At 40.0% G+C, this 18383-nt stretch overlaps 1 protein-coding gene across 1 annotated transcript in view; it reads left to right on the top strand.

Annotated features, from left to right (window-relative positions):
• LOC135461556 (neurexin-4-like) overlaps positions 1-2414 on the top strand; it is a 34385-nt gene extending 31971 nt beyond the window's left edge. The window contains exon 25 of the mRNA XM_064738705.1: positions 691-2414. Coding sequence (XP_064594775.1) covers positions 691-878 — 188 coding nt within the window. The 3' untranslated portion in view covers positions 879-2414. The remainder of the gene's footprint in view (positions 1-690) is intronic.
• Positions 2415-18383: the final 15969 nt, after the last annotated feature.

Genomic DNA, 18383 nt, shown 5'->3' with positions numbered 1-18383 from the left:
TGCAAGGAATGTTTTGAATGACTTATAACCATGTGACGTGTTTGTGTTTGAGGCTTATCTTCTGCTGTGCCTTGGGCAGTATTAATAAAATGTCAGTTTTCATCTTGGTAAACATGTAGCATGGGCGTAGTTTCCTTACTGCTTATTTAACAACTAAACATACATTAAATGGTGAAGGAGTTTCCACCATTGAACATTTTTGTAAGAAGAGTTACAGATTCATCCACAACCTGAATCCAAGGTCAATTTGGTTGAAAGGTTGGGTTTGTTTTGTTTATTTACTTGAGCATTAAAATTAAGGCCTACATAAACCATGGTGAAATAAGCAAATGTGTGTTTAAATTCAATTCAGATTATCTAAAGAGGGAATTTGCAGAGTACCCAGCTCTATTTAATTTGTTTGTGGGGTCCTTGTAACAGCAAGCGGCTATTTGTACAGTCCAGTGTTCAGATATCTTGTCTTCCACTAATATCATGTGTATTTCTTTAGGTCGTATGTGGGAAAATTTGCCAATAACTTGCCAAAGGCACTATAGTTTCTCCCCACATAAAACTGACCGCCATTGTTTAAGTGAAAAATTCTTGAGTTCGACAGTATAAAATAGCAAGTATGTAGACATATAAATATTCACTGTCTAGATTTATCTGCCTGTTATTCTCACCATATTCCTTGTCAATTTCTGTCCACAGTGGTCGTCGCTGCCATCTTCCTCCTTGTTGTCCTCTTATTGGTGATATTCTGCAAAATGCGCAATGGTGGAGAGTATAGAACGTATGAGGCGAAGGGCGCAGAACTGGCAGATAACCCTGACATGGCAATCGTATATAATCACATGGGACAGCCAGATGTGCAGAAGAAAAAAGAGTTTTTCATTTAGACTATCCTCCAACTGGAGCCATGTTGATGCTATTGTCTCTCCGTGCCTTGGGAGCCTGGGAGCCTTCATCTGAACCATCACTGTTATCTCATCATCAGGCCATGCTCTGCTCAGTTTTATATGGAACTTGGCTTTAAGTTCATTGAACACAGCTGTATGGAGTTGCCAGAGTTAGACACACATACCTGATTGAGCTTACGGCTTCATATATGCAGTCAACAGCTGGTCTTCACTTTTAACATGGCAGAATGACTCTTACGTGAAGTCATGTGTTCACATTTTATGTACATTTATACACATAAATACTATATTGTCATGCTGTAGACATTTGCATGTATCTGCATTCTAATACCAGTCATGTGGTGATCAGCCTAAAGTCTATTTTTTTACCTCTTTCAACGACACACATTACCATGAAGACATTTTTATAATTGCTGAACCTGTATACATTGATGCCTCTGTCATGTAGAGAAGTTTTATACTGTATTGTGATACACATTGTATATATATCATATGTTACTACACAAATTGTAAATATCATTAGTTGTTGTGGTTGCGCAGTGCAATTTTAAGTCCATATGGTTTTTAATACTGCTTCAGATTCTTTTTTTTATCAGAAAGCATTGTTGATCTGCATCAAAATTGCAATTCTAATCAAATGTGTTTGATCCAGAATTCCATTAAATATGTTTGATCCTGTAGAAGTTTAGCCACCTGATCCAGTAAAAGTTTAGCCACCTGATCCAGTAAAAGTTTAGCCACCTGATCCTGTAGAAGCAGACTAAATCTGGATTATTCTGATGCATAACGTTCACGTGGAAATTTTGTAGGTTGAGTCCTCTATGAAATAAGAGACAGCTATGTGCACTGTTGTCTGAACAAATTTGAAGCAAGATTGATACTTTTATTAAAGTTATTTAATTACCATATAGCAGTATTTATATGTTATATCAGATCTGACCGTCATTCAGACTTGAATAGACATAGTCTTGCCTTCAGTTAATAGTTGTTCTGATTGCTTGAGCAGTTTCTGGGAATGGACCCATAATGGGCACATAATGGATATATGATGGACGACTTAACACCTCTTTTTGTGTATTAACTTTCAATATACAAATAACTCTCGAAGACAGGAATTGATTTATTTGTAGTTGGGAAAGTATCAAAAAGATTATCTGTAGTGTTGAATTCCTTATACCCATTGACCATAAAGCTGTCGACTGGGTATATCATCACCTCGGGGAATTTGTGATAGAGAGTACCTGGGTTAATGGCAAACGTTCCAAAGTGGCCTCCAAATATGCTTGTGTCTTCGTTGTAACCACACTGGAAATGGGCAGCTGTAAAGTTGATGTTTAGGTTGTAAGTATGTGTATCATTATAGATTATTCCATTTACTACTTGTATGAATCATCTGCTAAAGTACCTCGTTGTAAAATTCTAGAATTTTATCCCAAAAATTTGTATCTATATCGCTTTTTTGTAGAAATGTCTATTATCAAGTTGAATTAAAAGACTTGGTGTTTGTAAAAAAAAAAAGGAAAAATCTGTTCTTTTTTTAATTTTTTTTTTTTTGGTTACTCTGCCTCTTCTATGGCCTTTGTCCGTTTAGGAGGTCTGAAGAGAAAAGGGGCCTCCTGCGTGGAAGGGTGCTCAGCAGGGGCAACAAACTCTGACAGAGACGACCGGCCTATCCCAGCTCGCCGGCGAGCTTAATCAATACGGAATACCCCAGTCTAAACTCTTTTATTGACCAGAAACCTGGCTTGTGTAGTATAAAGATATCGATCAGTCACTTCACTTAACTGGATTTTCAGTTTTTCCGCAGCGTTATAAAGAATACGACATGGCAAAATGGGATTACATTTGTAAGGAATAGAGCGACTCGTGTCATGGTAATAAATGAATTGGTACCAATAAGGAGTTTCTGTCGTCTTAAGAGAATTCCTCTTAAAATAGACTGGACGTTAAATTACGGGTTGATGGATGGCTGTAATCTACTCTAGTCACTGACAGGGCTGTTGTCGATACTTTCCCAAGCCTCGGCCACCGATACGGGACCATAGATTACTGTAATATTTTCAGGATACTACATATAGGCATATAGCAGAACCTCAAAAGTCTGATATGGGACCCTAAACTACAGAAACACTTTTAGGACGCTACATAGGCCTACAACAGACCCTCTTACCACCGATATAGGACCATGGGTTAGTGTAATATTGTCAACATGCTAGATATAGGCCTAATACCGGATCGTCTGACCACTGATTTTGGACCATAGATTTAATATTGTTTAATATTTTCAAGATGCTGCATATAGGCCTATAGCAGAACCTCTAAAATAGGATATGATGCCATGAATTACTGTAATATTTTCAGGACGTTACATAAGTCTACAACAGATTCCCTGCCCATTAATACCGGACCAAGGGTTACTGTAATATTTTCAGGACTACATAGGCCTATAGCTGACCCTCTATCCTCCCATACGGACCATGGGATACAGTAATATTTTCAGGACGCTACATATAGGCCTATAGCACACACCCTCTGACCACTGTAATAGTTTCAAGACGCTACATACATCACACATGCCTACAGCATACACCCTCTGACCACCGATACGGGACATTGGTTAATGTAATATTTTCAGGCACCGGGATCATGAAGCTGCCATAGACTTAAGTCAGACTTAGACTTAGGAATGGTGCAATTCCTGAAATTCATTGTTTTAACTTAAGTGGAAATTTTAAGTTTTGTTATGAAAGCATAACTATTTTTAAAAATCCTGAATTAAGCAACGATGTTAGAGCAGAAAACTGTTTTGAATAAAGGACTAAGTGTGACTTAAGTGTAAGATAAATTCATGACCCTGGGGCCTGAGCTTTTACTGAGGCTAAGTAAACCACATTCCTGAACAACCAGAGACTTTGTCGCTATCAACTGGTTGTTGTTAAACGATACCATGTTTTACTGTAAAGTTAGCAGATATTACTGGTTGACGCCAATGTGGCTACAAACCGCTTTGATATTTTTTGTTGGAAGTCCTGGGGTACTGTGATCCCAACCAATCGGATGGAGATAATATATGTAATTACCGCAAGTTCCAGTTGAAGCCGATACTTCCTACAACCCTGAAACTCCAGTAGCTAGTCGGGATTTCTCGTCAGCTGTACTAATAACAAGTCTCATGCTGGTTTCCTTTCCGGCCGTACGTGGAAAGGACCTACAGCAACCTGCGCGTGGTTGTGGGTTTTCTCCGGGCTCTGCCCAGTTTCCTCCCCCCATAATGCTGGCCGCCGTCGTATAAGTGAAATATTCTTGAGTACGGCGTAAAACACCAATCAAAGCAAATAAAATAAATAATAACAAGTCACGACTTACGGTAATTCTAAGAGACGACTCATGTTAAACAAGGTCGATATACTCACTGGATAGAGAAGCTGACAGTCGGACAAGCCCTGAATTAAGGTGGAGTGAGTGAGTGAGTGCTTAGGGTCTAACGTCGTTCTAAAACAATTTTTCAGTCGTATGACGACGAAAGAGTCCTCAGAGGGCATGTAAATGTAATGTGCTCCTTGTTTTAGGACTAACTTCCACCGTTCTTTTATCTAGTGCTGCTTCACCGAGACGACTAACGGAAGGCCAGTGATGTGCCCCACCCGAGCCATCATACTGATACGGGTCAGCCAGTCGTTGCACATCCCCTTAATTCTGAGCGCCAAGCGAGGAAGTTCGGTGAGGTAAGGTCTTCGGTGTGATCCGACCCAGGATTTACCCTGGATCAACCGCGCCCGAAACAGACGCTCCACCAACTGAGCCATCGGGGCATGGGTTTGAATTAAGGTGGACGCTAACAGACTCAAACTATATTCTACAAATATTAAGACCGATGCTGATAGACTTAAACAGAAGATCTACAAATAACCGTGAATGATACTCTGATGAAAAGATAAAAGCTGCCATTGATTGATTGATCTAGAATGTTTCTTAAGGTTGTCGATTGTTACTAATGCACCCCTAGCTCCGTTGGGAACAGACTGATGCTAATGTTAAACAGGACAAAACAGTGCTATGCAAAGACTTTATGGAGAGAACCGTTAACAACAAATTCCTTAAAGGGAGCTTGGGCCTCCGTGGCAATTTAAGGTGCACTATTGGCTTTTCTTTGCCAGACAGACCACGTGACTCGCAAATTCTCATTTACAGTCTATGCTCCAATACTACAGATCTCGCGTGATAATGCGTGAAAAGCCCATGGCCGTGACTGAGGGCGTTAGCTCTCCAGCGCGGCGCAATGACCCAGTAGCCTCTCACCAAAGCGGTCGCTCATGCTGCATTCCTCTCAGGCCGTAAGTGGGAAGGTCTTCCAGCAACCTGCACATGATCGTGGATTTCCCCCGGGCTCAGCCCGATTTCTTCCACCATAATGCTGGTAACCGTCGTACCAGTGAATTATTCTTGAGTGCAGAGTAAAACACAATCTACTAAATAAATAAATTAAAGGGAGGTGCACAGCCCGGAAAAGTGTTTGACAAAGATTGGTCACAGAGGGGTGCGTACAACCAGAAATATTGCTTCACAAAGATTGGCTGGAGAGGGATGTCTACAGTGTTTACAACACTGTACAAGGCCTGGATGGAGAGAAATGCTAACAGCTCAAAACTTCACGGAGATTGGCTGCAGAGGAGCTTAGGTCAGCGAGCAATACTCAATAGTAGCAATAGGAAGATCGTACATCGACAAATGCGAATATTCCAAGATAGTCCATTGTCAAGATTTGCCCCAGAGGGTTGCTAACAGCTTCCAAACAAACTGGATACAATAGTCAAGGCTAAAACGGGTGCAAGCAGTCCAAACACGTGCTTTACCAAGATTTGGTGCAGAGGGATGCGAATAGCTACAAACGATACTTTATAAAGGCTGAATACAGAAGAATACTATTATCCCCAAATTGTTCGGACATGAGACATATACTAACAAGTGCTAATAGTCCCAATCTCTACTTTTCAAAGGCTGATTCTGTCATTTTAAACGAGTATTGGGAAATTTCGCCTTTGGACATGGCTATCGAGCTCTCTTACAACCTTTCTTTTACGATACAGTTAATTTCATAGGAAAATGGCTGACACGTCCATAATTTCATGAATATATATTATTTCCTTCGCTTTATCTGTACATAGTGTCAAAGCCTGCGTTGTTTTTGTTTGTGCCTTCCGTTTGGCGCGTGAGCATCGTACACTCGGCCTGGTGGAACTACATATAAATCTTGATAATTGTTAATGTACAACCGAGAACGAGGCTGAATTATCGGTGAGATATAGGCGATGCCTGCTAAATGATAAATACCAGTGATATTGGCCTGTCTGGACTAACAGGGTTTGAGATACATGCGTCGACAAAGATTCAATATACAATCATTCAAGAGTCATGACGATAATTTGAATACTTCCATATATAATTTATTTGGGTATCGAACTCCTCACAGCTCGTGAGCTTATCTATAGTTTACTCAGACGTTCTGGACTCATATTGTCAAGGAGCTAATAGGTGAACTTTCAATTCACCCCTTCAAAAAGTTAGCAAAGAAGAAAATAAAGTGAAATCTATACACGAAGGCGTGTCAGATCACGTAAATAACTGACAGCATCAGTAGGAACTGGTGATAAACCTTTTCGATTTCGGGAAGCTGTAACTGAGGTAGGGCAATAAAATCTTTAATAGTCCGATCCGTCACGAACACAGTGACTAGCCAAATGTAAATCCTGACTGTGTGTTTGCCAGCCATGTGGACCACTTACACAAAGCCTATCTATGGCACTAACACCGTGAGACGTTTGTTTACCCTCTGACGTCATTTTAGGACAACTGCCTCTATAACCAGCCACCTCCACATGGTCTTTCACCATGTTTATGTTTGTGTACAATGCAACCCTGATATCAGAACTTTGATAGAGATAACTTTATCCATATCGATTGTTCGGTTGTTGTCTGTTTTATATGTAAACCCCCAGGTCAGATCTGCCCAAATCTCCAGGCCAGATCTGCCTTGGGTGTTCACCAGTAAGCTAGTCACATCAGTAACCAAGCCTTATGCTTGTGGGGGAGTGCCCATGGCCTGAGAGGTCACATGACCTCCACACCCCAGCCTTGCCATGCGGCCCTTTGTTTTAGCCCCATTCCCTCCAAGACAGCCGAGCAGTCAAGACGTGTTTTACCAAGATCACAGCCAGTCTTCATTCATACATTTCACCCAGGTAAGAATTTAACCCTTGTGGTCTCAGAACAACTCCATAAATTGATATATGTAATTGTTGTCACATATGCAATTATCTGACTGTGCCATATAGGATATATTATGCACATCTTTTTGAGTAATTTAAGTTATTACTTTGGTTAGCCATTCACAAGTTAGTGTGATCTCTGCAAAGAGATACACACATTCTAAAAGGATTGGCTGAATAGATTTCAGGAATTTACACTAAGAAACAGGTGGGATAACTGCTTCTCCCATCAACCTGTTTACAGTGAAAATATTTGGTTAGCTGTGTTAGTTTGGGATAAACCTCCACATTGGAACCATTAACCCACTTAAGTTCACTAGTTTTAAAAAGTGACCACTGTTTACTTAAATTAATCTGGAATTTAAGGATTATATGTATCAACTATTAGCTTCTGCCTAAACTTAACTCAATCTCCTAACTTCCAGAACAGATAGTTCCTTTTACACTGGTTAACACATGGTCAAGCTTAATTCCTTTGTTTGAGCTGACCATGCCAGCCTCCAGTAGCTACAGACATGTGTATTACCCCAGTGTATGTAAGCAAGGTGGCAGCACATCTGGAAGGGATTAATTTCTCCTTGGCATCTATTGCCCCTGATGACCCCTGCTGGTTAATCTCATCCTATCAGCCCAGCCTTTATCAAGTGGCTAAACAAGATGGCTGCACCAGTAGTACACAGGCCAAATGAAAACTCAGTACAATAGCAACCACTTGTAACTGTTCTGAGTTTTTGTATTTAGTTATGCTTGTGATTGTCCTAACACAACACAATCCTCAGAAATTACATATCACTGCAGATGCACATATACTGGAATTTATCATGCTTTTGGACTTTGACATTTTGAGTCCAGTGTACATGTTCTCTATGGCCAGTCAGTAAGCATTTGTTATTATTGTTGATAGATACATATATATAGATATTAACTTTGTGTATACAGTTAATATGCATATAGGCTATCGCATGGTAATATTGTATTTAGTTTATATATATTATCAAAATACCCTGTGTGACCCGTATCATTGTTCCTCATGCGGTAACCGTTCTGGGTTGTACAATATGTATACAGCCCCTAGCATAAAAATGTACCACTCAGATTATTATTGCATACAGTAGTCTACACTATTGATTTGTAACCTGTATGTTAAATGATCAAAAGAGTAACTTACGAATGTTATGTTTTGGTTGGAGGTGAAGGTCAGCTGGCATAGACCAGTATGTCTTGTTATATAAGAGATATGACCTGGCATCATAAAATGCATTTGTACCCATCATATGGATACACTGAGTCATCTAAATTTCTAATGCGAGCCTGGCCCCTTATAAGCCTGGCAACGTACTCGACATTATGTTTAGATGCCTCTCTTAAACAGGATACCGGTAACCCTGTGACCCTTGGCCTCTCTAGTATTGACTATATTGCAATCATTGTTAGCATGATGTCACTTGGTTTCTAGATGCCATGCTTAAACGTTACATGCATTATGGTCTGACTGCCAGGCTGACCTCTCAACTTCAACCTACCTTGACCTACATGTATGTGTATAGGTCACTGTGTATACATGTGGACACACATGTAATATGTCTATTATATAATTGGGTTAATAATCATGTCCAACACCTTAACTTGTTTAACCTACCTGTTATGATCATATGGCACTTCTATTAAGTCTTTGAAAGCTAAGTTCTAAATTATTTACTCATTAATACTTGAAAGCTCTAGTAGCTCCCCCATTCCCTCCAAGACAGCCGAGCACTCAAGACGTGTTTTACCAAGATCACAGCCAGTCTTCATTCATACATTTCACCCAGGTGCTGTACCGTCTTGACTGCCAGACGTTACCCTCCAGGCTGCTTCCCCTTGTGAAACTATCCAAACTCAGAAGGAAGGAAGGAAGGGAAAGGAACATATTTACAGATACCCCTACTCTCATACTGATTACCTCTGTCTTAAATAATAAATTCTCAGGCTGTGGCACTTGTGAAAACCCACCAGAGCATTTGCGTTCTTTGTCCAGCATATATTTAACACTTGTTCCCCCAAACGCCAGTCACGTGTCCACCCGACAACGTAAGATAGTCTCGCAGGTGATTCAACCGCAGACAAACAGGTCTTACATATATATGATCTTATCCCACAACCTTCCAATCTGCATTCGAACACGGCACTTTCACGTGTATGGGATTAGTCGATTCTTGTTGTCCTTTTAAAATAATTTTGTCCATATTCTTTAACCTTGTCGCATGCATCGAGGCAAATCTTGCATATTGACGTGGTTTACTTGATAAATAAGACAACAGGACTTTCGAAGATTTGAATTTCATGAACAGAGATCAGCCAGAAGCCAGCGTTTGTTTCAAACACCTCCAGTTACATTGCATAAAAAGTACGACTTCACCACGTTTACATTAAGATCAGGCCTCACCGCATAAATTAGACAGTGCGCGTTAGATTTGTAAAGTTTTCATGTAATTTTTTTTTCAAAATAGACGAGATTGGCCATAAAATTGTCTATTCAGCACTTTATGCTCGATTCCAAACCTACAAATGCATCAGATCAGCGCCACTGCTGGCTAAGTGTAAATAACCACGCTGTGTTTGCTCGACATGTGGACGGACTACATGTAACCTATGAATGGTCTTAACTCTCAACCGTGAAGACGTGGACATCATGCGGCGTTTGTTTCCAAGAACTAACCCTCGAATTGCCTGGGTATCTCACTGATCAATGGATGACTATGAGTATAATTCTCTTGTAAGTAAATATGAACACAGCGTTCAGAATCTGTGGCGGTTTGCTTCATGATTGTGTCTAATTCCGCTTGACCCGGGCTAGGGGCAGTATATTAATCGCGCTGAATTGGATGGCCACACTGGATATATGAACGGTTTCAATCAAAGCCAACAGAGATATATATTTTAGTGTAGACGACGGGTATTCTAGCATGGTACACCATTTCAATACTGATTTCACTCAGTCGCCCAGAACATGCCTTACGTTTTTCAAATGTCATTGGAAACTGTTGACTGCTTCTCTTTGCATTGTTCCGTCCTATTTTCGTATTTGATATACTTTCTTAGTTCTTCAGAGGTTTGTGTTATACGTCGTTTGGGAATTTTGGAGATGCTCGCTTCTAAACTAGACGTTGTACTGGCATGCTTTTCCCGGTTTGGTGCATGATTGTAAGTATTTTGTAACGTTTTATCTGCCAAAAAAGATTTTACCGTTCTGTCTAAGCAGAAGCCAGCCCGTATCGGCTGTTAATGGTAATGGTTAGTTGCATTTCTGATGAAGGGATAACTATTATATCTGGAGACTGCAGATTATCATAGACATTAAATGAATGGTCTGATTTCCTGAAAAGTCATGTCTGATGGCTCAACCTTCATTTATTCAGCGAAATAAATTCTAAATACTTTAACATTTGAGTAGGTGTATATAGCACATTTCATTTCTGTGTATTTAACTTTCAGTCAATAAAAAAAAAAACAGCAGATAAGTATTGCTTTAAAATTCTATCAAAAGATGTTAAAATTGCTGTAGCCTCAATATTTTATATATTAAACAAAAACACGTGGAATTTGTATTTCATTTGTTTTCTAGTATTTCAGTTTTTTAAATCGTCTAGCATGTTTTCATGCTTTAGTCCTGATCCATGTCTAACTCGTCCAATGTCTGGACACCTCAGTCTGTGGATAACTACAGACATTTTTTTCGGGACCTCCGTCTGTTTAGATCTCTACACCGCTGTCAGATAACATCTGGTCACCGCAGTGATATCTTCCAGATGTTAGGTTTCCTCATGTAACTGATACCTGGGACTATGTGTATAATAGTCCAAGATGGTACGTGCAAACCACATCTGCCAGTAGCCAAGGATCCCGGTTGTGATATGGGGTTAGGCGTAGATCACAAGGTGACCAGCAGTGCCCGCGTATCAGTATATATAAGCCACCCTAAGACCGCGGTCTCGGGCTAATCCGCAAGCATTTTGTTTTGGCATAAATCGATACAGAGACGTACATACGACCCTCAAGGCCTCTATGACAACGGTGCTGAAGTTTTCTCAGGTAACAAAGCCGTCACGAAGAGAGAAAGAAAATTCAGATGGAAAAATGCCCGGGAGCTGTATTTCCCCATTGGACGATATAGCCCTGTCAGTGAATGTAATGAGAAAATGAAAAAGACGGATATTTCGATTTTTGCCATCCTTTGGCTGGGAAAATGGTTTGTTTTGAAATTGAAATGACCTCGATTCAAAAAAGCCTTGAGGTTTTACAAGGAAGTAATACACAAGGATACAAAAATAGATTAGCAGTGCAGCAACTAATAGTGTCGTTGAGGTTCGTGAAAGTCAGCGGTTTAGTGATCTTCAGTGACAGCCTCGAATGACGGAAAGTCATGTTGATAATTAGAAACGGACACCACGCCATTAACGGGGCTGTGAAGCTGATATCAGGGATATGTCGCGTCATGTTTCATTGACCATTCTGATCTAACTGTCACAACAAACAACCGTTAACGGCAACGTATGATATTTGATGACCGCCATACAACTCCTCTGATATTTAAAGCTAATTCGACAATGGTGTATCGGGCGTGGAACTTCTCTTGTTTAAATTAGTCCCGTTGTTTCCAGGCTGTGTTATCTGTCGTTTATTCTCTCTCTGCTTCGGGGCAAACGATGTGAGAAAATAAACCGGTATATTGTAAACTCACCTTTCTGAAATAGCGTTTTGGCTTCGTTGAGGCGATGAATCTCTGCGTTGAAACAGACATTCATATACCAGCCGTTAACCAATAAGGACGTTCCAGGTCAATAATTGCAAGGTCAGTTCCCAAAACGACGTATAACATAAACCACTAAAGAACTAAGAAAGTATACCAAATACGAAAAGAGGACAGAATCATGCAGAGAAGCAGTCGACAGTTTTCAATTATGCTGGAAAGACGCAAGGTATATTCTAGGTGACTGAGTGAAATCTACATTGAAATCGTGTACCATGCTGGAATATCAGTTGTCGATATCAAATATGTATCTCAGTTGCGCTTTGATTCAAGCAGTTCGTATACCCAACGTGGCGGTCTAATTCAACACGATGAGCATACCTCCCCCCCTTCCAGCCTGGGCTAAGCGGAATTAGACACAATCATCAAACAGAACGCTAGATGTCCTGGACGTTCTGTCCATATTTACTTACAAGATAATTATACTCATTGTAAAACTTAAGAAACTTGGAGTAAAGGCGTTTGATGGAGTAGCTTTGACTCACTAATTTCTGCGGTAATAACTCCTGACGTTGATTGAAATGGTCACACAACACGCAGGAGCGAATAAATGCCACAAGGCAAGATATGTACACACCGTACGCAGGACCCTTCGCTATATGCAGGGCCCTTCGATCCAAGTAAGGGTAATTTATAATGACAAATTTGAATCTATACCTCTTTTCGTAAAGTCTGCGAGAGAGAAAACCGTTTTGGTCTTTGTGCAAATACAGGTCCACATAAGGTGCACTATCTGGAGAGTACAGCAGATCATCAATATACCGTTTAGTGAATGGATCGGTCCTTGTGAGGATTACTCCTTAGTAGTTTCTGCATATAATCATATTCCTATGAGAACAGGTATAGGTCGTAGCGAACATTTTACATGGACATGTAAGCATCACAATGCCTCCATAAATTAAGATCTTTTAACAGGGTAACTTACAAAACATTGTTAACTGAAGGATTTATTTCACGGAACACGCATGTTGTGAGCCGACTGTTTTCCATGCTTTCATGCATTGTTACTGATTCACAGCTCGGCAATGTTCTTATAATCATGAAAAAATGGGATATATAGTCTCAATATTCTATTAAACCAAAAACACGTGGAAATTGACATTTCACTTGTCGCGCGTACTTAATTTTTTTCTCAAGCGTGTAGCATATCCCTACGATTTGGCCATGATCCATGCCTGAGTCGTCAAATGAATGGACCCACCAGGCTGTGAATAACTACAGACGCTTTAAACGGGACCTCCATCTGTTTAGATCTCTACACTGACACGGTTTCACGGGTAATGAGAACAAGGCTGTCAGACAACATCCCGTCACTGCAATGATATTCTTCAGATTTCGGTTTAGGTTCGGTTTTCTCAGGTGGCTGATACGTGTATACCACATCCGCTAGCATTTTGTTTTGGCTTAAGCCTTCTATAACAACGGGAGTGAAGTTTTCTCAAGTAGCTGACTCCTCACGAGGAAAGAAAGGCAAAATCAGGTGACAAGGTATTAAAAATATATTAGCAGTGTAGCAATATAGTGTCGTTGACTTTCGAGAAAGTTTAATGGGTTTGACGACCTCGAATGACGGAAATAGTCATGTTGATAATTCGAAACGGACACCGCGCCATTAACGGGACTGTAAGGCTGATATCCGGGATGTATCTCGTCGCGTATCCGGTGACCAGCCTGACCTGTCACGACAAACAACCGTTAACGACACTGTGTGATATTTGGTGACCACAGCACACCGTCCTCGATATTTGAAGCCATAATTCTATAATGGGGTATCGGGTGTGGAACTTCTTTGGTCTGAATTAATCCCGTTGTTTCCAGGCTGTGTTTTCTGTCGTTCATTCTCTTTCTGTTTCTGGGCAAACGCTTTGAGAAATATGCAGGTACTGTGACTCACCATTGTGAATCAGACTAGCCTTTTGGCTTCATTATGGCGATGATCCCAAACATTTTACCTGGAAATCTTATTTCACAAGTTATATTGATCATATTTCATTTGATATTGGAAAAGCGACTGATGCATTTGTGTTTTCATGAATGCGTTATTTAATTTCCTCATTTTATTTCTTTATTTACTTGGATCTGTCATGCGTCCAACCCTCTGGTGTTTCTCCATGTGTCTTGTGTTGGTTTGTCTAAGTCTCGTACAGTACCTGGTGGATATACACATACATTCATCTTAATAACTAATAGTATATACCACAGAGGAAGCTGAATTATCGGAAGGATGGAGGCGATGGCTGTTAAATAATGAATACTGTCTGAACGGACACCGTTTGAGCTGCGTCGACTGGAGCTCAACACATCAGAGTTATAGATACAAGACCACAGGTACATGTAATTGAAGGCCTCCAAATATAATTTATTTGAGTATCACATTACTGATGCTTCGTGACCTATAGTTTACTCAGACGTTCTGGACACATCGTACAGAAGGAAGGAGTTAATACGTTGAACTTCGTTTCACGCTTTCCAAAAGTTACCAAGTAAGGAAATGAACTGAAATCTATACCCCATAAATAACTGACTGGATCAGCAGGAATTGGTGATAAACCTTTTCCATTTGGGGTAGCTGTAATGGTGGAATGGCAATAAATCCTTTAACGGTTCGATTCGTGACCAACGCAGTGAGTGACCAAATTTAATGTGTTTGCCAGCCACGTGGACCAGCTACACATAATCTATGTGCGGCACTAACTTTTGACACAGAAGAAATAGACATCGTGAGAGTTTTACCGTGAGGGTTTTGAGGTGTTTTTTTCTGTAAGTTCGAATTGTGCACAATGCAACACTGATTTCAGGAAATTTATCAAGCTAACATGCCAAACATCATAACCTTGAACATTGTTCACACGGAACATTCATGTTTTGCGTCGATTGTTCGGCTATTTTGTATATGACCTTATCCTATAATCTGCATTCGAACACCATACATTCACCCACCGGTGAGTGAATTGTTATTGTTGTCCATGTTAAATAGTTATGTGCATATTCTCTAACCTTGCTGCATGCATCAAGAAAAATCTTGAACTGAGATGGTTTACTTGATAAATATACAGCTCAAAGACAAAAGGACTTAGTACAAAAAGAAAATTACAATTAGGTTAACAAAGATCTGCCAGTAAGTCAGCTTTTGTTTCAAACACCTGTAGTTACTATTTATAAAGAAAGTACGACTTCAGTCCGTTTGCAAAGGGACCAAGCCCGACTAGATGAAGCAGGCACCGCATTTCAGATTTGTACAGCTTTTCAAACGCAAGCCATGCATCAAATCAGCTCCACGGCTGACTCTGTAAATCCACACGCTGTTTTTGCCCAACATGCGGACGAGCTGCACATAACCTTTATTCCACTGTTAAAACCAGATTATCATCATTGAGGTTGGTAGTATGAAAGTTTTACCGTGTTAGAAGCGGTATCCGTTTTTCGTACCGGTGGTTTCTACCGAAAACTTTCCCTCCTCTCTCGCAAAGCATCTATGAATTACGATCTTACGGAATAAAACTAATAGCAAATTGTTGAGGAAAATCTTGAACAACAGCATAGTTATTGCGCTTGAGATGATAACAGGAAGTAAATCATTTTATAATTCCTTACAAACACTGGATGCCGATGCATAACTTAACGACTCCATGCTGTTTGTGCACTCTCCGAAGACTGTTGGCAGCATACTCTGTGACAAGTAAGGGTTCCATAACAATGTTTTTGAAAAAGACGAAGAGGCTTAAAATTTGAAAATGATAACTGAATCCTTGTGGTATATCATTACTATTATTTCAGAAATGCTACGGACAGATTTATGTGGCGAAAACATTGCTGATTGCAAAGCGATGCTAGTAGCCCAAGGCGGTGATTTACAAAAAGTGGCCGCATAAGCATAGTGACAGTCCCAAACAGTGTCTTACAGAGGCCTTCGAACACTGGTGGAAAAGCATATAGATGTTAATAATTATTGGTGTACACACGAGAAGGAGGCTGAATTATGAGAGGGATGTAGGCGGTGGCTGTTGAATAATAAATACTGGTGAGATTGCCCTGTCTAGCCTGACAGAGGTTGAGCTACGTCGACTGGAGCTCAACACATCTGAGTTACAGATACAAGATTACAGGTAATTGAATACCTTCAGATGTAATTTATTTGGGTATCGCATTCCGGATAGCTCCTGACCTAATCTATAGTTTACTCAGACGTTCTGGAAAGATTATATATGGCAACGGAGCTAATGCGTTGAACTTCATTTAACCGTTTCAGCAAGTTAACAAAGATGGAAATAAACTAAAGTTTACACGCGTAGAGGTGCAAGCTTGTGTAAATTATTCACTGGCACAGAAGGAATTTATGATACGCCATTTCGATTTCGGATGGTTGTGAGTGAGGTATCGCAATAAAATCGATAACAGCCCGATCCTTGAAGAGTGTAAATCCACACGCTGTGTTTGCCGACCACGGGTACCTGATAAACACATAGCCTACCTATCGCCCTAACTCTTGACAGTTAAGAAGTAGGGCGTTTGCTTCCAAGAATTTACCACTTAACTTCATTCCAGGATAATTACCTCTAACTAGAGAACTCCAATGGGTATCTCACTGATACAGTTTGAAAACGGCCGAGTTTTGAAAAAAATTTTTCTCGGAATGTTTTGGTTTGTGCGCAGTGCAACCCTGATTTCAGATCATTTACAAAGCTAACTGGCCAAACATTGTGACCTTGAACACTTTTAACAGGGAATGTTCATGGTATGAGTCGATTTTTCGGTTGTTGGCCATTTTATACATTACCTTATTGTAAACCTGCAAATTTTCATTCACGTATCGGATGAGTTGATTGCTGGTGTACACGTTCGATGATTCTAACCTTGTGTAGAAGAAGTACAACTTCAGTCCGTGTACAAGGAGACAAGGCCTGACTGGAAGATACAGGCAGTGCGTAAAGCGTAAAGCTTTTTTGTGAAATTGTTTTTCACGATATTGAATATTCGCGATAAAATTGTCTATTCAGCACTTGAGATGCTCACTTCCAAACCAACCTATGCATCCAATATGGTCCTAACTCTTGACAGTGAAGATGTGGACGCCTTAAGGCGTTTCCAGGAATTGAACTCTCTGACTCCATGGGATTACTTAGGTCTCTCACTGATCGACGCATGTATTCCACCGTTTGTATCAGGGTTCTAACCATTGAGGTTGACAGTTTTACCCTGTGAGTAGATGTATAGGATTTTCGTATACGAGATAGTTTTAACCTTAAACTGTCCGTTTTCTTTCACAAAGCATCCATGAATTACGGTCTGTTAGGAGACTAACTTACCAAAGATTGTGATCTTAAGCAATTATTACATGAAACATTCATGTTATGAGTCGATTGTTTGATAATTGGCCATGTTATATAAATGTCATTCTATATCCTCCAAATTTACATTCCATTTGGTATATTTGAATTAAATGTTTTAATGTACTCCAAAAACACTTGAAAATGGTTTTAAATATGCAGAACAGAAGAGTACGATTATACATGGACAAAGGTCTTTCGGAAGTGAGGTTTTGTTTAAAACAACGTACACAATGAGGCTGATTGGTGTCAGTAATATGCTTCAGATTGCTAAGACTTTCCATGAAATTTAATATGCTCTCTTCCAAATTAGACGACGTGCTGGCATGCATTTCAAGGTTTGGTGCTTGATAGAAAGTATTTTCTACCATTATATCTACCAATAAAGAATTTACAAGCCAGACATTGTCGGCGGTTAATGGTAATGGTTAGTCCCATTAGCACTGATGGGATAACCATTAATTCTGGAGTCTGCAGATTATCACAGGCATTGAAGTGAATGGTATGTCTTCCTGATGAGTCATGTTTCTGATGGCTCAACCTTCATTAATAAATTTTAAATACTTTTTACATTTGAGGAGGTGGAAATGACATATTTCCCCATGAAAAAAAAACTCAGGTTAAATATTGTTTTAAAATTCTATCAAAGGGATAAAAAATATAAAAATTGGTCTTTCATTTTTTTTTTCGTAGCAGTTTTTCATGTGTCTTGCATGTTTCCATGCTTTGGTACTGATTCATAACTCGCACAGTGTCCTTGCGCCTATAATAAGGAAAAATGGGAAATCTACCCTTAATATTCTATTAAGCCAACACACGTGGAAATTTGCATTTCATTTGTTTTCTAGGAGTTCCTTTTTTTTCCAGTCGTCTGGCATGTCTTCATGCTTTGGTTGTGATCCATGTCGAAGTCGTCGGGTGTCTAGACACACAAGTCTGTGTATAACTACAGACGCTTTTATCGGGATCTCCATCTGTTTAAATCTGTTCGCCGACATGGTTTCCCGCGTAATGAGGATATAACTCTGCCAGACAACATCCCGTTACCGCAATGATATTCTCCAGATGTCAGGCTTCATCATGTAGTTGATACGTGCAAACC

This window comes from Liolophura sinensis, chromosome 1, assembly GCF_032854445.1.
Source record: "Liolophura sinensis isolate JHLJ2023 chromosome 1, CUHK_Ljap_v2, whole genome shotgun sequence".
Taxonomy (NCBI): domain Eukaryota; kingdom Metazoa; phylum Mollusca; class Polyplacophora; order Chitonida; family Chitonidae; genus Liolophura; species Liolophura sinensis.
The sequence above is the reverse complement of the archived record's forward strand: the minus strand, read 5'-3'. Positions and strand labels throughout refer to the sequence as shown.